This window comes from Ascaphus truei, chromosome 4, assembly GCF_040206685.1.
Source record: "Ascaphus truei isolate aAscTru1 chromosome 4, aAscTru1.hap1, whole genome shotgun sequence".
In the NCBI taxonomy this organism is placed as follows: domain Eukaryota; kingdom Metazoa; phylum Chordata; class Amphibia; order Anura; family Ascaphidae; genus Ascaphus; species Ascaphus truei.
In genome coordinates, this window is record NC_134486.1 from 369,752,412 (window position 1) to 369,776,235 (window position 23,824).

At 41.1% G+C, this 23,824-nt stretch overlaps 1 protein-coding gene across 2 annotated transcripts in view; it reads right to left on the reverse strand.

Annotated features, from left to right (window-relative positions):
* NBAS (NBAS subunit of NRZ tethering complex) overlaps window positions 1–23,824 on the reverse strand; it is a 682,881-nt gene that overhangs the window by 17,615 nt on the left and 641,442 nt on the right. Inside the window, exons 50-51 of one of the 2 annotated variants that reach the window (XM_075598386.1) lie at window positions 21,488–21,632; window positions 7,529–7,657 (exon numbers count right to left, since the gene is read on the reverse strand). In XM_075598386.1, coding sequence (XP_075454501.1) covers window positions 7,529–7,657; window positions 21,488–21,632 — 274 coding nt within the window. The remainder of the gene's footprint in view (window positions 1–7,528; window positions 7,658–21,487; window positions 21,633–23,824) is intronic. The other variant, XM_075598387.1, reaches the window with a different exon arrangement.

Genomic DNA, 23,824 nt, shown 5'->3' on the forward strand with positions numbered 1-23,824 from the left:
GCGGCCAGCAGGAGAGATGACAGTAGGCATTGTTAGGCATGACTACATACCATAAAATAGAAAAAAATATATATATATACCTTGAGAAAGTAGAAAAGAAAGTGGAGAGCACTGCTGAAAAAATGAATGAAAGGGCTGGAGGCTGCTAGCAAATAAAAAATGCTTTAATGTGATGGCATTAGTAGACCGGGCTACAAAACAGGGGGTAACCACAGCGCGAAACGCATCAGAGTTACCCCCTGTTTTGTAGCCCGGTCTACTAATGCCATCACATTAAAGCATTTTTTATTTGCTAGCAGCCTCCAGCCCTTTCATTCATTTTTTCAGCAGTGCTCCACCACTTTCTTTTCTACTTGGACTCATCATTACTGGAAGGAGGCACGCTTCACCAGTCCAGGAAGGTTTCGTGAGTTACTTGTTTTTGTGATTGCAGTTCCATTATTCATGTCATTATCATGTCTCATGCCTATGGGTTGAGGGGTGCTGTCCCATAAGTGGGTGTGGGGTGTGCTCTCTTCAGTGAGGGTACATTTCACACACCTGCTGTGGTGCTTGCATACCACTCTATTACCCTATCATATGGCCATCAAGTGAGCATTCAGTGCCCTATATACTGCATAAGAAGTATACTCTTGCCTGGACTCCTATGCTATATTGCACAACACTGCAGAAACATTTGTAGCACCTACAGGGATTCATTTCCCACACCTGCTATACCTTGAGAAAGGTCCCACTGGGGGACCGAAACGTCGGTTTTTGTGTCTTCTATCAAATATAGAAAAGTCATGATTTACTTACCTGCGTGCTGTCCCTTGATGTCGTGTTGCAACCGGTATTGTATGGTCTATATATATACATATATACAGGGCTCAACAAATGCAGTCGTATTGTGGCCACTGACGAATGCTTACCTGCGGCGGTGTGTCCCGGTCTTCATCTTGAGCTTTAAAATCAGGTTTTTCCTCCTGCAGCACTATTCAAAATGGCCGTGTGGCGTCATATGATGCCACGTTGCCATGGTAACGGGACGCTGCGTAACGTTGTGACCATTTTGAATAGTGCTGCAGGAGAAAAACATGATTTTAAAGGTGACAAGACAGCAGAAGGCCGGGATACGCCGTCCGGACCACGCAACAGGACCCCGCCGCAGGTGTCGTGGGGGAGGGGTTTGGCCCAGTTTGTCGGGCTCTCTCTGTGTGTGTATATATATATATATATATATATATATATATATATATATATATATATATATATATATATATATAGATATATGGACGCTATGCAGAAGATGGCCACTTAAGATGAGAGTAAAAGCAACAAGATTAAGTACCTCCCTAGAGCATTAAGAGTATATATATATATATATATATATATATATGCAATACGATACAGTTTTTTGAAGACGAAATCAACAGGCAGCACTCCAGAATTGGTCACAAGTGGGCCCTTTCTCAAGGTGGTGCAACTACAGCACAGAAGTGAACACACTAAAACACTCACATAAACCAAGTGCTGCATATTACAATGATTGCACAGCGTGAAGGCAAGTACAGTACTGACCTGAAGTGACCTCAATACGATCAGCAGCGCAAGGAGCTGCCTACGTGTTGGAACGCATGTAGTGCGCATGCGCGATCTCTCTGCTCTGATTCTATGCCTGTCTTGCGTTCCAGGCTGGAGCTGCGGGCGCATGTGTGGAAAGCAAGAGGCAGAATGCGCCGCAGCTCCAGCCTGGAACGCAAGACAGGCATAGAACAAGAGCAGAGAGATCGCGCATGTGCACTAGATGCGTTCCACCACATTGTAATATGCAGCACTTGGTTTATGTGAGTGTTTTAGGGGTATATATATATATATATATATATATATATATGTGTTCACTTCTGTGCTGTAGTTGCACCACCTTGGGAAAGGTCCCACTTGTGGGCCGAAACGTCGGTCTTGTGTCTCTTCTTTCAATACACTTTTTTGATAAATTCTGGAGTGCTGCCTGTTGATTTTGTCTTCAAAAAACGGTATCGTATTGCTTATTCTTCATTATAGGATCTGCACCCACACCAGTGATTGTTATTACGGAGTGCCTATTGTTCCGTTGCTATGATATATATATATATATATATATATATATATATATATATATATATATATATATGAAAACGAAGAGAAAAAAGTATCCTAATGCAAGCACTCTAGCGTACAAAAAAGATCAATTTATTTTAAAGCATCACATACAACATATACAGTATAAATGTAAAAATTATCCACAGTGTCCCTGAGACAAAATTATAAGTTTGAAACCTCACTGATAAAGTGAAAAATAACTTCTATTGCAGTTTATAGTATTCTATGAGCAAGCAATAATCTTACCACAAATTGCACAGATGGATATGCATGTGTGAGCTAACCCATGGGGAACTCTTCCGATGTGAAGGTTTTTCCTTCCTCCTTGGACTTGTGTGATCGAGTTCACAGCGGACCCGTTCTGAGACTTCTCCTCATTTCTGACCTAATCGTCTACAAGAGGACTGATAGGACCCATGTGCCTGCATCCGCGGGATTGCAGGCTGGTGATAATATCACAAACTGCTTTTACTACCCATACCCTTGCGTGTGCACTTGTTTCCCTACCCCTTATTTTTATTAAAGGGTTGTGCGGTTTTATGCTGTGGGGCGTGTGCTCCCTTTTTGTCTTCTAAATTCCCCCACCCCCACTCGGATGTGGTCTACCTTTCTAATGACAATTTTTATCAATACACATCAAATCCTGCAACATTTTGGAAGGGCATCAGCAATAAATGTGAACTCTCCATCTACCAGCAACTTTCTAGTATTAAAAACAATTCTGCTATTTTGACTAATCCCACAGCCATTGTCAACTCATTCACTTAATACTTTGTGGGATGTGCTACTTCTTATCAAGACACAATAGCGACCATACTGTAGTGAAGCCCAGACTCTGCTCACAGATCTTTATTCATCCTAATATCGGAATATGAAATTGCACAGGAGCTTCTCTCACTAAAGCCAATCAATCAGTGTGCGCCTGACCAGGTGCAATTACAGTTTCTATGTCTCAGCGCCCCTGTTATTTCTATACATATAAACTTTATTTGGTATTCAGGCAATATCTCCAAGGCTTAGAAATCTGCTAGAGTCATTGCGGAGGAACGTATTATACCAAGTAGTTTAGGAACTGTAAGACATCTTATGTTGTTTATGTCCTAGAATGCCCTTGTTCTAAGCAATATGCTTGGTAAGACCAGATTTCTGGTGCATAAAAGAAATATTGAAATTGGTTATTTGCAACATGGTGTTCTTAAGGATCTTGTTCTGTATTGTGCAAAAAAAAAACCGAGTGGGACTACTATTGAAAGGCACAGAAGCGGTCACTTCTGATAGTAGTAGAGGATAGTAGAGGAGGTGATAGGTTGATAAAACTTAAACAAAGAAAAATATACAGGTAAACCCCGTTATAGCGCGGCCCTCGGGGTCCACCCCGAGACCACCGCGTTAGTAACGGGGGCGCGCTAATTTAAAAAAAAATGGCCGCCGCGCGCCTGATCGGGAGTGTCCAATGCCCGGGGTGTCCTCTGAAGGGGTGTCCGCCACCTGGGATGCGGGAGATGGGTGTGCGCGGGGGGGAAGGAGGGTTGTGTTGCGCGGCTGTGCACGTGGGTGGGGTGGTGGTGGTTCCCGTGCTTGCCCGCTCGATGCGGGCGGACTGCGAGGGGGAAGCTGACGGGCACGAACGGGCTGGGAGGCTGGAGAGCCGAGTCTTGGCGCTTCCCCCCTTACTCCACTGTGTGTGTGTGTGTGTGTGTGGAGGGTGCTTCCCCCTCCCCCTCCCTACGAACGCGACCAACAGCCGCAGGAAGAGGCTTCAATCCGGGGCAAGTCGGGAGCAAGATGGCCGACACTGCTCCGTGAGGGAGGGTGAGGTGGCGCCTACATTGCCTGCCGACAGATCCTCCGGAGCTGACACCAGCTCAGGGGAACCCCGAGGAGAGGCATCAGCCGAAAAGATCTGCTCCGGAGATAGCGGGAAAGGGGGTGAGTGATGTCATCAGCACACCAACATTTAAAGTGTGTGTGTGTGTGTGTGTGTGTGTGTGTGTGTGTGTGTGTGTGTGTGTGTGTGTGTGTGTGTGTGTGTAAAACGGGCTGGTGGGGGGTGGGTGTGAAAAACGGGCTGGTGGGGGGGTGGGCTGCTGACATGTGAGGGGGGGTGGGCTGCTGACATGTGAGGGGGGGTGGGCTGCTGACATGTGAGGGGGGGTGGGCTGCTGACATGATGGGGGGGGGTGGGCTGCTGACATGTGAGGGGTGGGTGGGCTGCTGACATGTGAGGGGGGGTGGGCTGCTGACATGTGAGGGGGGGTGGGCTGCTGACATGTGAGGGGGGTGGGCTGCTGACATGTGAGGGGGGGGTGGGCTGCTGACATGTGGGGGGGGGTGGGCTGCTGACATGTGAGGGGGGTGGGCTGCTGACATGTGAGGGGTGTAGGGGGCTGCTGACATAGGAGAGGCGTGGGGGGGCTGCTGACATTGGAGGAGGGGTGTGGGGGGCTGCTGACATGGGAGGAGGGGGTGGGGGGCTGCTGACATATGGGGGGGACTGCTGAAATGGAATGGACTGGGGGGGCTGCTGTAATAGGCTGTGGGGCCCGACTCTGTTTTCTTTGTGAGGGGGGAGAGTGGTGTGAGTTGCAGGGGGGGGGGTGGGAGTGATGTGAGGTGCAGGGGGGGTGGGAGTGATGTGAGGTGCAGTGTGTGCAATGTAGAGTGTGTGCAGTGTGTGCAGTGTAGCGTGTGTGCAGTGAGCAGTGTCTGCAGTGAGTGTGTGCAGTGAGCAGTGTGTGCAGTGAGCAGTGTGTGCAGTGAGCAGTGTGTGCAGTGAGCAGTGTGTGCAGTGAGCAGTAAGCAGTGTGTGCAGTGAGCAGTAAGCAGTGTGTGCAGTGTGCAGTGTGTGCAGTGAGCAGTGTGTGCAGTGAGCAGTGTGTGCAGTGAGCAGTGTGTGCAGTGAGCAGTGTGTGCAGTGAGCAGTGTGTGCAGTGAGCAGTGTGTGCAGTGTGCAAAAAAAAATTAAATTAATTTATTTTTTTTTTTTAAACAGGAGCCACGTGAAAACCGCGTTATAAACGATTCGCGTTATAACGGGGTTTACCTGTACTGGATTACTGGGTCACTCTTCCTCCTCTTATCCCACACCAATTTTTTTTTACTTAATAGATCTCTTTCCAACGTTGTTTTTATTTTCAAAATCTGATGCTCCATTCAGGAGATAGGTTTGAAATATTATGTGTCCGGGAGGTTAAAATGGAGCTCTCCCCAGAACAGTCTAAAGGTTAACATGCTAACCTGAGCAGCCGGAGATTAAGAAAATAATGACTTCACACTAAAAAATATAATTTATTTCTTAAAAAGCGCAGGGCATGCTCATGGGGCAAAATACTAATTTGTTATGAGTTAAACGAGGGATGGGCAACTCCAGCTTTTGAGTACAAACCTGATCTGTTGGTCGCCCTGGGGGACTGGAGTTGTGCACCCCTGAGATAAACTCATATACGGTTCTGGGCGGTGTTGCAGCTTTGAATATTCGACCCACAGAAAGAAAAGTTCCCAGACTAAGCGGCACTCAAACTCCTGTGTGGTTATAATAGTAACACATAAAACTAAATTTGTATTGGGTATGTAATAAAATAATGTGCTCCTAAACGGCGACGATAATATCAAATAATTATATCAAGAAACTGGGCCTTATTTATGTTATGAAACAAATGATCTTTGACTGAGAAACTGGTAGTATTGTGGATATATACTGTAAGTGTCTTAATTGTATCTATTTCCATGACGACCCCACCGCTTCATTTGACGCGGATACAAGGTGGGGGGGTGGCGAGAGCCGGGGCAAGGAAGACAGGGCAGCAGCAAACGTTTGCGCTCCCCTGACCAAGACACAAACAGTGTGTCTCGTGGAGCAAATATTATCCTAATTATAGCTGCAGTCACAGTTATACCTGTGGTGTAATGCTAGTTGCATCTCTCAGCATAGGTTTATATACCCCTCAGACATTTGGCAAAAGGAGATTAAAAATGCGACGAGTTTAAAACCAAAAAAATCAGACGCATTTTCAGCGTTTGCCGGCTGTTCCCTGTACATGGGGTCACGGACCACCTCCTCATAATCGCTCACTAACATTTTAATAGCTACAGTGTTAACATGCTATTTAGAGCTTAATTACGATCAAGAACCATATACATTGTATATTACCATTACCAGGGGTTAATAATTAACGGAACACAGTAGATCCAGAGTCGTTACTGACAGGACACACGCTGTCAATAAACTATGCACATACCAGCCTATATCTATGTATGTGGACTTTGATGGGTCTGGGTCACATTGCGTCTGCAGAGCTGTAGAATCCAAACACCTTACACATACATACATACATACATACATACATATATACACACACATATATATATATATATATATATATATATATATATATAGTCAACAGTGATTAGGGGTGCATATCAATTAACCCTTGGTTCATAGCAGGCTTTTAGGGCCCAGTTTCTTGCTATATTTCTTTGATATTATCGCCGCCATTTAGGAGCACATTATTTTATTACATACCCAATAAAAATTGAGTTTTACAAATACATATATTTACAAATATAACCACACAGGAGTTTGAGTGCCGCTTAGTCTGGGAACTTTTCTATCTGTGGGTCTCATATCACCTTTGTTACAGCTGTGCACCGCTCCCTTACCTCCGCCTGTACTATAGCTGAGCGAGGGTTTTTTTCCAAGCCCCTTATCTGCTTTGAATTTTAATTTTTTGGCGTTGTAAGGGGGGAATGTTTATTTTTGTGATTTCCTGGAGATTGTTTTTAAGGTCGTCACATAGGAATGTTTTAATACTGAATTTCTTAGCATGTACATACCCTTATCTTTACAGGCATGTTCAATGCATTTTTGTCAGTGGAAGGAGGTGGGGTATTTTACCTACACATGGCAAGAGACCAATATTAAACCTGTGAGGAAGAGATCTGCAAAACGCAGAAGATGAACTTCACTAGGATCAATCGGAGCCCCTGTGATGTCATCATTGCACGTCCGAGCACTGAACCCACTGATTGGGACGCCAAGAAGATAGGACACAGGCAGTCGCAACGCGGGAAACTGAGGGAAGACTTCTCGATTACCAACACCTACAAACCTATATGATTTAAGTCAGGGGTGGCCAACTCCAGTCTTCAAGGCCCATCAACAAGCTCAGGTTTTAAGGACATAAATTTAATAAAGGATTGCTTTACAAATGGAAGTGCATAGTATCATGCATTTTTTCCTAGTTGTTCTTGAATGAATTATAACTCACTGAGGCAAGAATGCTCAGTGATCTTAAAATTGCAGTTGCATGCTATCTTTGAAATACCTTGATGATTATACACATAAGTAACCTATTTATATCTAGTTTATTAGCCATAACATTAAAGTGTGTAATTTAGCAACTCATACCTTAGTAACTGCAGTTAAAAGCTCCAATGCCTTAGAATGAAGATCTAGATCTTGGCTCTCTAAGAGTAGCTTCAGCGAGGACAGCAGCATTGAATGGTTTAGCAACAGCATACATATCTCCTTAATGCACTGCAATAAAAAAAAAATACTTTAGATCATTCTGTCCAAAAAGAAAATATTGATAATACATATGCAACCACTGCAAGGATAAAATTACAGCCTTTAATGATAAAATAAAAAAAACGTTTTGTACGTTTTTAGAAAAATAGGCAAAAAGTCCTTACTTTTATATTTCACTGCAAATGATAAATATTACTATAAACCTTATGACAGTGCCTACAAGAAAACTCTATATGTGTTTTGCATTTACGAGCAAATCAGTCTTTTTAAATAGGTGCCTAATCAGTGCAGAACTGTTGTTCACCCGAGATGGGAAAAAAATAATGTTTTAGGTGGTGTCCAATTAGCAGATACGTCATTAGACTTCCCCGATGGTGGAATATTACATATATCTTTGTACTTCATAGGGATTCTGAAGTGGCTGAAAGACATAGGAAACAATTACTGCTACCAAGTGACGGATTTAGCGGATTTAGCCATTCGCTATTTCTTGCACTTAAAACAGTCTGAATGTGTTCAAACAAGGAGACTGTTTTGAAGCCTGAAAAATGTTAGAACATGTTTTAACTTTGAAATGCTCAGACGCAGATATTGCAAGTATAGTGTATAATTCTAGTTAACCCTTTCAGTGCTCAGGGTGCCTTTAGAAATTACCAATTAGCTGTTGAAAAGGCCAGAAATAAAAAAGGAACAATTAAACGTTTATTTTTCTGGGCCAATTTCACATCACACATCCCGTAGTTTTCATACTTTAAATCTTTAAAATGTTGGATTTTGATATGAAGTGTAGTTACTGTAGCTTCCATGTTGTCCCCAAGATCAAACCTCTAATGAATAGGACATCTATTATGGGGACAGTGGTTGAACACACAACAGTCTCTGTATCCCGGACATTATTGAATGATAGGAACTTATTATGTAGCCCCCCTCCCTATTGTGGTTACTATAGAGGGTTAAAGCAGGAGACCCTAAGCATTAACCTTTGAGATAGTCATCTGCCAATTACCAGGCAGGAGCTTAGCTCCACCCCTTTAAGGGAGCTAGAATAGTAAAGATAAGTATCCAGTGCAGCGGGTCCCTTAGTATAGGGAGCTACAGCAGTACAGTGAAGTGTTCCCTACAGCGAGGCCGTTGACATAGGGAGTTGAAGTAGAAAAGGAAGTGTCTATCATAAACAAGGCCTTAAGAAAAGAGTTAAAGGAAACCATGATATGCCAGGATATGGCCCGAAGGCCTGTCCTACCTACAAGAGGGGATATCAAGGTACTCCATAGGAGGCTCCCTAGTACGGACCTTGGAGTGCCACCCTAGAGCTGCTGGAATTCGAGGTTCCCAGATACCCCTGCACTCAGTGGCTGAGAATCCAAAGAGCTGTTAGGGTGTGAATCCTCGAACAAGACGGCATCCTGCCAAAGGGCCCCAGTGACTGTGGGGATAGCCGTCAGCTAAGCAATAGACTGCCATATATAGTGACAACAAGGTGAAAGCAATGTGCCTCTTTGGGGATGCTTCATAAGTACCCAAGGAAGAAGTTTGTTTGACTGTCTATGTAAATAAAGATTAAGAAAATTTCCTGGAACTCCCTATTATTGTGTATCATACCAGCTCAGCACGGATGCCAGGACCCCAAGAAAGGTAAATAGAGACACTCCGACCCTGTTTACCGAATTGATACAGTTTGATGCGGCACTCTTTTATTGACCGGGTAAAGAGGTGTTATGGGAAGGATTGATCTGTTGCAATACGTTTTTTTACTTTAACACATTGCTATAGGAATGGAACATAATTCCGTCCCCATTTTTTGTTTGTTTGTGATTTCAATAATGATCACTGCTCCTTTTTATTCCTGATTCTCATATTTTTGCATTCTCCTCTCCCATTTATATTTTAAGGTTCTTACATATTTATTTCTTCACTTTTTAGGAAAACCACCTCTATTATTTGCATTTTTGCTTTTGCAATGAGGGTTTAATTAGGGATTTCTGCGGATGGTTAAAACTGAATGTGGCTGCTGTGCATTTCCCTATTTTGGAGGCTTGTTTTCAATGGTTGCTATGGTGATGCGTTGAGGTCGTTGGCTCCACTAGTGATGTGATGACGTTAAACTGTATGTCTCTGCTTCCATTACTGCACCATATAACAGATCAAGGTCCATTATGTGCACCTATTGGGATACATTATTAAGTATGGTGTAGAGCAGCAGTGTGCAAAGTGGGGGGCACGAGATTTGCTGTGGGGGGCGTGGTGTTTACCGAGGCCCTGCGCGCTTCCTGAAGGCATTTAAATTAATGCCGGGGGAGCTACAAGGCCCTGTAAACTTCTCCTTACCTTGATTCTGACGGCTCCTGGTGACGCGTTGCTATGGTAACGTGACGTCATGCCGTCTGAGTCAAGGTAAGCAGGGGGGGGGGCACGAGGAGAAGGGGACAGCCGGCAGGGGGGCACAGAGGGAAAAGATTGGGCTCCCATGGTGTAGAGCCATGTGGAGGGCCAGATGAAAGACCACAGGGGGCTAAAATGTCAACCAGGACTTTTCCAGATTGCTACATTTTCAATCCATGCACTACTTACAATTAAGACATTTTTTGGCGGGACATGATTTTTATTTTTGATAATAAATAGTCTCAATACAACTGATAATTTAATAAACTCTTTACATTTTTTTTTTTTGTTGGTCTTACTCTTTTGTTTTTTTACTAGGCTCCTATAGAGAAGTAGAACCTCAGAATTGGAATACAGTATATATAGAAAAAGTTTGTGAACCTCTTCAGATAGTCACATATTTCACATATTTTAAACCTAAAATGTTATTAAATCTTAAGCTAAGTCCTAATAATAGATAAAGGTAACCTGAACAAATTACACAAAAACATGATACTTTTTCAACATTTATTTATCCACAAATGATTCAACATTCAATATCCATGTGTGAAAAAGTATGTGAACCTTTAGATTCAATACATGATGGCAACCCCTAAAGCATCAATAAAGTGTTTCCTGTACATACTGATCAGTTTCTCACATTGGGTTTGAGAAAGCCCATTCCATCCTACAGAACTGCTTCAACTTAGTGATATTTGAGGGTTTCCTTGCATGGACACGTCACCTCAGATCCTGCCACAACATTTCAATGGGGTTTAGGTCCGGACTATGACTTGGCCGTTCTAAAATTTGGAATGTCTTCTTCTCCAGCCATTCTTTTGTAGATCTGCTTGTATGTTTACTATCACTATTTTGCTGCATGACCCACTTTCATTTCAGATTCATCTGACAGACGGACGACCCAACATTCTCCTTTAGAATCTTTTGTACAATGCAGAATTCATGGTTGTGCCAATGATTGCAAGCCATCCAGGTCGAGGTAGCAAAGCAGCCCCAAACCATCACACTCCCATCACCATGCTTGAAGGTTGGGATGAGGTTCTTCTGTCCGAAGGCAGTGTTTGGTTTTCGCCAAACACAATGTTTCTCATTCAGGGCAAAAAGTTTTACCTTTGACTCGTCTCTCCAGAGAACATTGTTCCAGAAGTCTTGTGGATCATCTATGTGCTCTTTCTTCAGATGAGCAGTAATGTTCTTTTTAGAGTAGTAGTTTCCTCCTGGCTATCCTTCCATGAAAACCATTCTTGTTCAGTTTTTTTTATGATACTTGCGTCATAAACACTCACATTAGCCAAGGTGAGAGTGGCCAGCAGATCCTTGGATGTTACTCTGGGGTTCTTTGTGACTTCTTGGATGATTTGCCGTTTTGTTCTTGGAGAGATTTTGTTACGAAGACCACTCCTAGGTAGAGTGACTGTGGTCTTGAACTTTCTCCATTTGTAGACTAATCTGATAGTAGATTAGTGGAGCTCCAAATCCTTAGAAATGGTTTTGCAACCCTTTTTGAGATAGATGAGCATAAATAACTGCTTTTCTAATGTCCTCAGAGATTTCTTTTGATCGCGGCATGATGTGTTTACACGCACCTGTATGGGACCAAAATCACAACGTTTCTCATACTTATATAGGATGAGGCCTCACAAAAACAGGGTTTCACTTACCTTTGCACATACCCCGACTTTTAATTACTCATTGTTTGTCTAATTCATACATAATTTTGTTTTAAAAGAAATGGAATTGGTTAATATAAACCCTATTTCATATTTAAGAAGATTGTTTTGATTCGAGGTTATCATGGAAAAACTATGGAATTTCTGTAATTATCATTGGGATCACAAACTTTTTCTCGACACTGTATATACAGCTTAACCCCATTAAAATGCAGTACTTGGGGTCCACATAATGCGACATATACATCTTCACCTTCTCCACCAATCTAATAAGTCCAGTTTCAGATTCAGGAGGAAAAAATTTAATACCCATGACTGCTTGTTCAGATCTTCCATAGGTCCCCAAGTTTTCTTCATTCACGTGAATGTCACATCACAGTTGGAGTGAAGGCAAGGATTCTGGGTAATGACAAGCATTCTGAGCGTGTCACTTTGTAAACTTCCTATCCATTTTACGCACACACTTTCTTAGAGCTTTCCCCTGCTATATATTACACAGTCTTACAGCCAAACCTGGGGCGAGGGAGGTCAGAATCAGAATCCCACTTTATAGACAGCTTCATCATCTTCTTCAATTTACTGCATCAGTTTGAGCATGGCTACTTCTATTGCAACCTGAAGCTGGTAGAGGTTGCAAAGCGAAGCACAATAAGGTTAAAGCAGCAAAACATGTTACATCTTGTATGTCTTTTGTTTTTTTAAATAAATCAGTTATTTAGTATTAGATAATAGTGAGGTTTTTGTTTTTATTCAACTCAAAGTAATTTTTAACGCGTTTTAAAGCATCTTTTGATTTGTATAGCAGGTTTTAACGCACCTCCCAAACAGTGCAAGAAATTTACAACACTTTCTGTTTGGTATAATTTGTTGCAAATGTTCCCAGCAGTTTGAGCTGTAAACTGTAACAATAGATCATGTTACCTTAGTAATATAAATATACATTGAAGCTGCTAAGTTACACTGACTGAAGCAGCCATTATATTAGTCACACAATCCGGATTTTGACAGATTTAGAACAGGAGCACCAAACGACTGCTAGCTTAGGTATGAATGTAGAATTATACATCGTCACATGCTTTACGTATAAAAATAAGAAAAATGAACAAAAAAAAAAAGTTGTAAAGTAGTATTGCTGCTTCAAGGTGGGTAAAAAAAGTGACACAATCCTCAACCGGACAAATGTTCCTTGTCTTTTCTGCACCTTCTCGCTGAAGTAAAACATGAAAATAAGACATAGTATACTATTATTTCTATATACTCATGAAATAAAATTATCGCATGTGGGCACATTCACGTGTCTCCGACAGGTCTGCAACCCCACTTTTCACCATTATCTCTTAGCATACAATGCTTCCACTGCAGCCAGGGATTCTGGGAAGTGACATGCAAATGAGCACACAGTGTCAACTTTGACTTCATGTCCATTTTAGCATGCTCCAATATATTCATGCAATGTTCTCTGCCCTGCAAATACTGTAGAACAAAAAAAAAGTACCGTATCACTAATTCTGCCCCCTTCCCTGAAAATATTACAATATTAAATAACAATTTAATCAATTTCTGACTGGTATCAGTTGTTAGGAGGTAGGTGGCACATCCACCCAGAGCTCACTCCTCCTCACCTTTTTAACTTGGGAGGTCTTTTCATTTTGCTGCAATAACAGGACCTACTATGGTTCTTTCCCCTTATACAGCGGTAAAGGGAAGGGTTCACGGTGTAGTGTAGGACCTGCATTAATTTGGTTATACCTTGACGTTGGTATGCAGGCTTATGACGCTTTGGCCAAAGGGTTTTACTAAATAACCAAGTAATTTTTATTATTATTGAAGTATTTAAACTTTATACTTATTACCATATATGTTTTGTCAATTGGATGTAGCATTGGGCACCCCTGTCTTTTGTTGTATACAATATTAAATAGCAAGGTATAGGGAGATAGAAAGGTTTTATACGGGGATCAGATATTTTAGAGACTGAAATATCAACATTGGTACACTCATCTTTGCGTGCAGATATATACCAATAATATAAGAACTTTCACAAAGTAGCAGAATGAGCCCAATGTATAATCCAGAGAAGAATGATAGTCGTTTCTTTTTTCGGGGGTTTGGCTATTTTATTTTATTAAAAGGAAATTAGCAAGAATATTAGTGTTAATAAGGTAAAAAGACATAAAACGGAGGCACTTCCCTGGCTCATTTGCTTGTTTTAAATCTGAAAATAGTTCCACATGGAAGTATCTAATTAATTCCATTTGCCTTTTTTTTTTTTTTTGCGTGCACAGCTTGCATTTAAATGGGTTATTAATGAAGGGCACATACAAGGCCAGGCAGATAAGATAATAGAAACAGAAACCTTTTAGCACTTTTACCAAGGTAAAAAGTTTCAGGTGTGAATTTAAATTATTGAACACTATATAGCTGGAAAACTATATTAAGATAATAGGTTGCAGCAACAGCATTGGAGAAAGGGAACAGGACAGCATTGTACTTAATTCAAAATTAAGTACTGCAGATTATTCCATCACTAAGCATGTTAACACAGGTTACATTTCCTGTGCCCAGATTGCATCTGGTTGCTGCTGTTTCACATTCTAGCTAACTGCATGAGAAAGAATGAGAGTAACGCTTTACACATCAATAGTTAGCTTTTCAGTGAAATGCAAAGATTGGTACATATGGTGTACATCAATCCAAAAACCTTATTCAGTTATATGTATGAAGGAGCAAGAGAGCAAATCAGAAGACCGATTAATTATAAAAAAAATAATAACGATATTGTTGGAATAATACATTTGAAAAAGAATATTCAATACATTATTATGTAACTTGTACAGAAGGATCAGATTCCAGGACCCCAGTATCATAATGAATTAGGCAGACTGTCTTTGCAAACTGGGAACTGACATGTTTTGATCACCTCTGGTCACATGTAAAGTCTTCAAATACAATTTTGTATGAAATTACCATAAATACCAACAGACAAAATAAGCAAACTTCCAAACCACAAAGTTGCCAGGTGTGCTTCTAAAACAAACAGTTTACAATTGCATTTAATACTTCCAATAAGAAGTATTAAGAAGATAAATAAAAGCTATACGATACAATATAATTTTCAAATCTGTCCTAATTACTAATAATTATCTTTCAGGTCAGGTATCGGCTCAAACTCCTCCACATAAGCCAACATCAACTTATTAATATCTTCTATATTGGTAATTATCACTTCATAATAAGTTTTTTCTTTTTAATCTACACATTGAGCTGACTACGTACTGTACATGATGACAGACCTTCAAAACGATATGGAGACTCAGAAATGTTACTTGAGGCTGCATCAAATGTAAGAAACACGCTAAATATGTTGTCGAAGATGGTTTATTCACAAGGTAGGAAAAGGGATACCAAAAAGCGCACCAGCAAAAACGGAGCAGGAAGGACCCAAAACGAAAAAATGATTAAAAGGGCACTTTAATGTGACAAGAGACCCATCCAACGCGTTTCGAACGTCACAGCGTTCTTTTTCAAGCTTGAAAAAGAACACTGTGATGTTCGAAACGCGTTGGATGGGTCTCTTGTGCGCTTTTTGGTCTCCCTTTTCCTGTTATTGCATAATTGTAGCTGCACAGCTTGCCTACCTACCACCAGGATGTGAGTATTGCTTATTTTCAGGGGAACCTGCCGATGAGACTGAGGGTGAGTGGGCTTGTACCATCTACCACCTGTCTTCAGGAGGATAGTACCCATACTATTGCACATTAAGTACTATATTATTCTTATTAGTACCCTGGTTTAGTGGTTTGTCTTATTTTATTCATTGCACCTGCATTTGAGCGCTTTAGCCACTTTCCACATTATTCACAAGGTAACCTGACATTTGAGGGGTATTTCTCTTCCTTTAGCAAAAGATGTAGCCAGATTTAAGTTTGTTTCTGTCAGGGGGAATCATGGGAATTCTATGAGTGGGATCCCAGCCTTAGCTTCCACCAGCAGCAGGGTGTCCTCGCCACGTCTGGTCCCACTCGGAAATAATGGACCACATGCAGTGATGTCGGGGTGAAGCGGGGAAAGCTGCTGCTTAACACAAATACAATGGAAAACAGGGACAATTACACGTGCAATCTCTGATATGTGGTGGAGAAACGCCATACCTACTGATGCAGCGGCCGTTATTCGAACACATCACGGCGCCGATTTTGAGTTCTCTGCTGATCCCCACGCAGCATGAACGCGGCCTATCGCCCCAGGCACCCGCGCTTATCTCGGATGTTTTGTTTGAATTTCATGGATTCTGTTTCTTCGTTTGCAATAAAATGGATGAATTGTAATGTGTACAGTACTGTGCTACTGTGCTACTGTGTCAATTTCATGTTTTTAAAAGCCAGAACACTAAAATTCGTTTTTCTGTGCTCGCATCTTAGTGCGGGAAGGCTGGAATTTATCCTGCGGTTTCAAATCGGGATCCCTATGTACATGACGCGTGAAGTGTTCAAATAACGGCCGCTGCTTCAGTATGGCCGAGGCCCGCTGCCTCAGTCAGCGCGCCCGCACTGCATGCAGGCGGCGCATGGAGAGGCAATTGACCGTACCTGCGGTCCGTAGGGAGCGGGAGCTGGAGCAGGGGGGTTGGGGGGGCGTGGTTTGAGCGGAGGGCTGCAGCCCCCAAGCCTGGCCCTACTGCCCCCTTCTACATTACTGTTGGCAGAACTATCATACACCCAGTATCACAAGTATGCTGCCTAGGTGTCACATTTGACTCCTCCCTTACCTTCTCTTTTCACATTCAAAATGTAGCTATAAAAGGTTTTTTTTTAACCTACGCAATATTGCAAAGACACGCCCTTTCCTCTGTTGCTCTACTACTAAAACTCTGACGCAGGCCCTCATTCTCTCCGTCTTGACTATTGTAACCTTCTGCTGTCTGGCTTTCCTGCCTCTCAACTGTCTTCACAACAAGCTATCCTAAACGCTGCTGCTACAATCATGTTATGCTTTCCTAAATCTGTCTGAGCGGCTCTCAAGCTGAAATCCCTCTCCTGGCTTCCTATCAAATCCTGCATCACACACACAATTCTCCTCCTCACTTTTAAGACTATACACTCTTCTTGCCCCTCCTTACTGTACAGCTCAGCCTGTGGTGGGATTCAGCTGGTTCGCACCGGTTCGTACGAACCTGTTCCTAAAATGTTACAAGTTCGCCGAACCGGTGCTTAATTCACTCACCTGTGGGGATGGCGGGACGGCGTCTACCAGCATCTTTCCCCTGCACAACTTCTCAATATGACCGTGCAGCGTCAAATGGCGCAGCGTTGCCATGCCACCGAGAACGCCATGTGATGTGACCGCATTATGTGACGCCCGTTGCTATGACAACGGGACGCTAAGTGCCGTCACGACGTTACGCATTGTCGCGTTATCATGGCTACGCGGCGCCATGTGAGAAGACTTGAGAAGATTTGCAGGCAGCTCTGTGGCTGATACTCATACATCAACCACGGCTCGCTGCAGATGCACCTATCAGAACACCTTTCTTCTATCTCTGTACGTTTCTTCCTCCCTTACAACTGTAAAGTCTTCGGGGCAGGGACTCCTTTTCCTAATGTTACTTGTATGTCTGAAGCGTTTATTCCCAATTTTGTTATTTGTTATTTTATATTATTATGTCATGTGTATTACTGCCATGAAGCGCTGTGTACATTAATGGCGCTATATAAATAAAGATATACATACATTCAAACCTATTTTAAAAAATAAATAATAATTTTAAAAAAAGCATGAAATGGCACCTTTAAGGGGTTACCTCAGAGTCACTGATGTGTTTTTTACCAAAACAATTTAAGTTAGTAGGTAAACATGGTGAGCTGAGACCTGGCAGTGGCTTGATTTCTTCTAGTTACTTCCTCTTGTCTGATGTCACTGTTACCACAAGAGTTTGCTCAGCCAGAGCCCCACTCTCTCCCCTGTCTTATCTTTTTTGGCTCTCTGATGAGGACAAGCACTCCCCTAGAAATGCAATGAGCAATAAACTTCCAGAGAAAATAAATAAGTCAAATCTTTGCTTTTAACATGATTAGATTAGTTTAAAGAAGCCAGTTACTGTAGATTGTTTCCAAAAAGTCGGTTTTTTTTGGCCTAGTGACGTGGCATTGCACCTTTAAAACTGCAGTTCAAGCTGTCGTTTAAAAAAAAAAATTCATTCAATATGTGCATCAATACAATCTTCACACTGACAAGTGATTAGCTAAGTTGCTGATCTATGCGTTCTCCTGTAATCCATCTCTGAAGATTCGGCTCGGGGTTCACTAAATCAATCTTGGGTTCTCTTCTACTTCACTGACCAAGTTCTGTGAGGATGATCATGTGACCAGGCAGGCACTAGATTAAATTGGTTCACTTGTAGAGGGGGCAAGACTCAAAAAGATGATGCTGTTTCAGAAGGGGAAGGGGATGTGACTTTGTAAATTGTTGCTATAGGAACAAAAATGCGTGTTACATTAGAATACATTAAAAATGTCTTTATATTATTTTATTTTTTTAAATGTAAATGCTATAAGTATTTTCTCATAGTACAGAACCGATTTATTTAAATTAAAAAAAAAAACACGTAGGATATTGCTTGAACTGCAGCTTTATGCAACACTTCCATTCAATGCTTTTCTAAAAGCAGAAAGGGTAAAACTGAAGTGAAAAAAGGTCAAGAAACTTTGCAGCATGAAAAGAACAAGATTAATTTGCAGACAGAAAGCCACAACTAAGACTTAAACATAGAAAAGCAAAAGAAACAAGATCTTCATTGTTACTACTGCTGGAGACAAGGTTATTATTATACCTGAAGAACAAAAAATAAGATTTGTAATACATAGAGATTTAGTTCCTTGCTAGAAAAACACAAGCTGAAGTCATGGCTTGTTTAGCAAGTTAAGCAGTGCCAAAGTCCATAGCTGTCAGCTCTGCCACTCAAGTGACAAATATCAATGCTACAACTGGGAGGAGATGGAAAGAGAGGTTTTAAATGGATTTCCACCTGCCTGTCACATTTAACATCAGCAGATATCCAGTATGCTGTATAGAGATTTTCATCCACAATATATTATACTCGCGCAGCCAAATTACTGGACGCCAGATGCATGCAAAATTATTTTCTATACGCAATTCGCGGCTTCCAGAAACACAAATGCAATCCATTGCCATGGATACAATGTGATGTGAGGAACAATAAATTTAGAGGCTGCAGGAAACCTGCAATGAGTGAAAGAGCAATTTTAAAGTAACATTTGATACAGTACAGACTGTGAAAAGCCATCAAAATCATAAATGAAGAAGCAGTGCTATAAAAAGAAGCAAATAGCTGTAAAAAGGCTTTCAAGAGATGCAGATAGAAAACTCTCAGCACAGGTTGATTTGATTTGTAGGTGTACATGTCAAAACATAAATAATATATAAATTTCATTTTTAAAAGTCACAGGGTAGTGTGCGCCTTTCAAAACAGCTTTTCAAACAGATGGATGATTGCTTTTCTGCAAAGTTAATGTTGACCCTCTGCAGCAGCACAAAAAAAAACTTATACTAAATAGAACTCATTTCAAATACAGATCACCCTTTTAAACACAGTATGCCAGTGCTATTCAAGAAGAGAAGAAGAGAAAAAGAGAAAAGAAGAGGTAAAAACTTGGAATCTTTCAGGAACAAAGCTCTAATCCAGGGGTGAACACACTCCAGTCCTCAAGGGCAACCAACAGGTCTTAAGGATATCCCTGCTTCAACACAAGTGGCTCAATCAGTGACTTAATCGAAGATTTGGTTACATTTAGAGGAAACGAAGCGCCCGTTTCAACTAAAGAGAAATAATTGTTGAAAGGAACAGGATTATTCTGAAAACACGAAACCCTTGTACTCTTTCAACGGACCGTGCCCTTATGAATGGCAAATCCCTACAAACGGCTTTGAAACGACAACGTACTCTTCATACTGATTCATTTGAACTTTCCTACACTGCCCCAAAAATGTAAGTGTACAAAAGTAACAATTGTTGAGTTACTATTTCTTGTTTCTCGCGCATTAAATTTAGCTCCTAAACTAGATATGTGGGAACACCAACATTAGCTTCAAAAATATATACTGTATTTAACTTTCAAAACAGTTGGAAAATTCACAAAATGTTTGATCGACTGAGAGACTTATTTACATAGTAGAGGACTCGTCTACTTAGATACCTAATAACAGAACAATATACAGTATACCCCATGTGGACAGTAGCCGTGAGCACACCTCAAATGCCTAGGAAATTAGTTTATTTAAATATGCAAAATACATCCAAATTCCTTATATTCAAATATTTCCCAGTTGTCTTTACAGGTATCTCCCCCTATGGAATATAGATGGTTCTATATATGGTTTCTATATAAGTCAATGGATTCTCTATTAAATAGATCTCTCACCATCTGTAATTTTTGGCCAATCTGTCCAATTCAGCTAATTCTTTCTCGAATCAAAATGGCCACATTTTGCTTGGTTCGTGAATTTAAGCAAATCGTTTGCACATTTCCACCCTAAATAATATTTTTTTTTTTTTTTCAAACATTACTTTAGAATCATTTCTACTAGACTATACGGTTTTGGCAATAGCAATTTATTTATGTGCTCTGTAAGATAGAGAAATAATGACTGCTGGCAGGTTTCTTGTCAGTAGATTATAAGCAGAGCCCGTGTTTTCTAAGCACTGGTGCATTCTGACAGAGTTGCTATTACTCACTGGATGGCCAGCAAGCCTTCTTCCCTAGGTTTATTTTGTGAACAGACAGTATTTTACTTTCCCTTGCCTCTGACAATCCATTCAGTATTGGCCAAGCAACCACTCTTGCTCAATCAATTGCACTTCAATAACCTGGGAAAAGACTTCTACCACTTACAAGTATACTTGATTACTCTATTGGCCTACCACTATTAACATACTGTGAGAATATTTCGTTTTAATTAACTTTTTTCCCCACCATTTACTGTAGGTTTGATTTTAATACCAAAAAAGTTGCAATAATTTCCAGCAATACTGTAGCTTTTTGTTTTTTTATAAAAAAAAAATTCAAAAGTTGGTGAAGTTAGAGGGTTTTTAGCTGCAATTTTCCTGTGGCAGGAAAGGTGTCAACGGGCTTGTCCCAGCAAAGTAAATCAATGACAGTGATGTTTAATGGGTCAGTCCAACCTAGGACCAAAGCGACCAGACAGTGACATGTTTGGTTTCACGTGGTACTGACTCAAAGTAGTTTGACAGTGAGGTGCTTAAGTCAGTCCCACAAGGCACATGTCATAGGTAATGTCACACTGGTTCTACATGGCATACACCCCATAACCCATCACATCTCATGTCACTGTAATAAGGCCCCTTTTCTCCTATCTGGGAATGACCCTTCACATGACAGCCTCTGGAATCTTATGTTCCATCTATAACAGTGATCTGAATTTGGACAGTTCCACGGTTACTTTTAAAGGTGTTCATAGAGTTTGAATCACCACTGCAAAAAAAGTTGACTCTCTACCGTCTTTTTGTTTTAAATTCTGTTTCTTAAGAAGGTTAATGAGAGCTATTGTTCTTAGGTGAGTACCTTAAAGTTGTCTGTATTATGTTTGATTTGTTTACAAAGGTATTTTGTGAGAATCCCTTATTTAGAGAAAATGTGCAGAAATGCCCTGGCATTTTATTATCAAAAGTAAAAACATGAACTTTTGAGAATGTGTGAAGAAAATAGGTTATTAGGAATGACAAAGGTGCACTACGTGAGATATAACTCACCTCTACAGAGGGCATATATCTGGAATTGTACAAACACCGGCACATTTTCAGAACTTCAGCAGACGTCTCCTCTCTTTGTGCAGCTTCACATTTGGAAAGCATTGCTTCTACCAGTTTCACCCACGGATTATTTTCTGAACACACACTGAAAGAAGAGAGAGAAGAAATTTAGAGGCGCTGTAAACTTTATGACTGTGCAATTGGGCATTTAAGATACACGAAATTAGACTCAAGCTTCATTCTTTACCGAGGGTATAATGTGTAAATCTGCATATGGGAAAACCTGACAACATAATTTATGAGTAAGATGAATCACCTCTTCATTTTAGGATCACTGGAGGCGTATTGGTATAGGAACATTTAAATCTGCTGTAAATGATTTATGGTAAGAGAGCTACTAATGTGACTTCTATTTTTATCTTTACATCTACTAAATATCCTTAATACAGTATAGCCCCACTGGAAGTAGTATATTTTAGTTAATGCTATTTTTATAGAAATAATGTATATACATTTGTGGGGAAACATTCTCATTTGATGTAAGATAATTATATATATAAATAATATCTTTATTACTTAAAGTGAGCAGATAAAGCTATTCATAGCTGTACATTAACCTCACTGACATCTTAATAATGCATGCTTCTTAAAGCCGCAGTCCACCCCAAATAATTATAATAATATTTTTAATTGCCTGTTTCCAGGTAAAAAAAGGATTGACATTTTTTTGTTGTTTTTGAAAACAACTTAAAACATGGCTGCTAAAGACACCAATAAAACGCTGCTAGGTCACCTCCAGATATCACAGCTTTATACTGGCCACTGGAGCAAGCCCTGAACCCACAGCCATTTTGTGTCCACTGAACAAGTATTGTAGCCCAGTGGCGAAAACCCTTCAGTCGCTCAGGAATTCGGGAGTCCCCCCATTCAAGCAGTTCAGACTGCTGCTTTAACAATCAGCATGCACACAACAAAAGTATGGACCCCATAATGATTCATAACAAAACTTAAGATTGCAACCAATGGTTTAGTCATTGAAAGAAATCAGCATTTCATTGAAAATCCTATACAGGCATACCCCGGTTTAAGGACACTCACTTTAAGTACATTCGCGAGTAAGTACATATCGTTCAATAGGCAAACGGCAGGTCGCGCATGCGCCTGTCAGCATGTCCTGAACAGCATTACCGGCTCCCTACCTGTACCGAAGATGTGCGCAACGGGGAGACTATAGAGCCTGTTACAAATGCCTTATTTACATCAGGTATGCACGTATATAATGATTGCAGTACAGTACATGCATCTATAAGTGGGAAAAAGGTAGTGCTTCACTTTAAGTGCATTTTCGCTTTACATACATGCTCCGGTCCCATTGCGTACGTTAATGCGGGGTATGTCTGTATCATGTTTTTTTAAATAAATCAATTATGTAGTATTAGAGCAGGGGTGCGCATACTGGGGGCGTGAGATTTTTTTTGGGGGGGGGGGAGGCACTGCGGTTGCAGAGGCCCCACGCTCTTCCCCAAGGTATTTAAATTAAATGCCGGAGGACCATGCGAGGCCTCTGCATCTTTACTTACCGTGATTCAATTGGCTTTGGCAGCGGCGGGGTTACGTGCTGTGATGTCACGACGCCACGTCGCCAAATGACGCCGCTGGGTCACATGTCGTGACGTCACACGACCCAGTCATTTGACGCTTCGGAGAAGGTAAGGGGGGCACGAGCAGGGGGGGAGAGCCGGCAGGGGGGTGCAAGGAAAGAAGTTTGGGCACCCTTGTATTAGAGAATACTTACGACATTTAAAAAAATATATATATATAATTATTTCGGCCCTTTTTAATGCGGTTTAATGTATTAAGCTTCCTTGGGTTGCGATAGCCTATACCACTTCCTCTTTGAAACCGGCAGCCATTTTGTATGCCCTGAAAAGCAGGATCTTCACTGATCGAATGATTGGTAGCTAATGACAAATGGCATGTGGTATGCAATAACAAGCGTAAGGGTTGTGTTGTGAGTCACAATGTTTATTTAGGAATAATTCATTCTGTTTTAGTGGCTTCCTGGTATGTAAGCACTTGCATTGGGGTACACTAACCACCAATTCAAGGTATCAGCTTTGATCCGACGTTAACTGCCATTGACTTGAATGGCAGTTGATACTGGAACATGGTGCAATACCCCACATTGGTGCTCTACAAATGTCCCCCTTAATTCCTGTGAACCCGGAAACACACACTTTAATAACTGCATATTTCGTGAGATTAGTCAGGGAGAACATGGGTTTGGCAAGCGGTACCAATTTGAGTCTCCTAATAATATAATTTTGTGAATTAAAC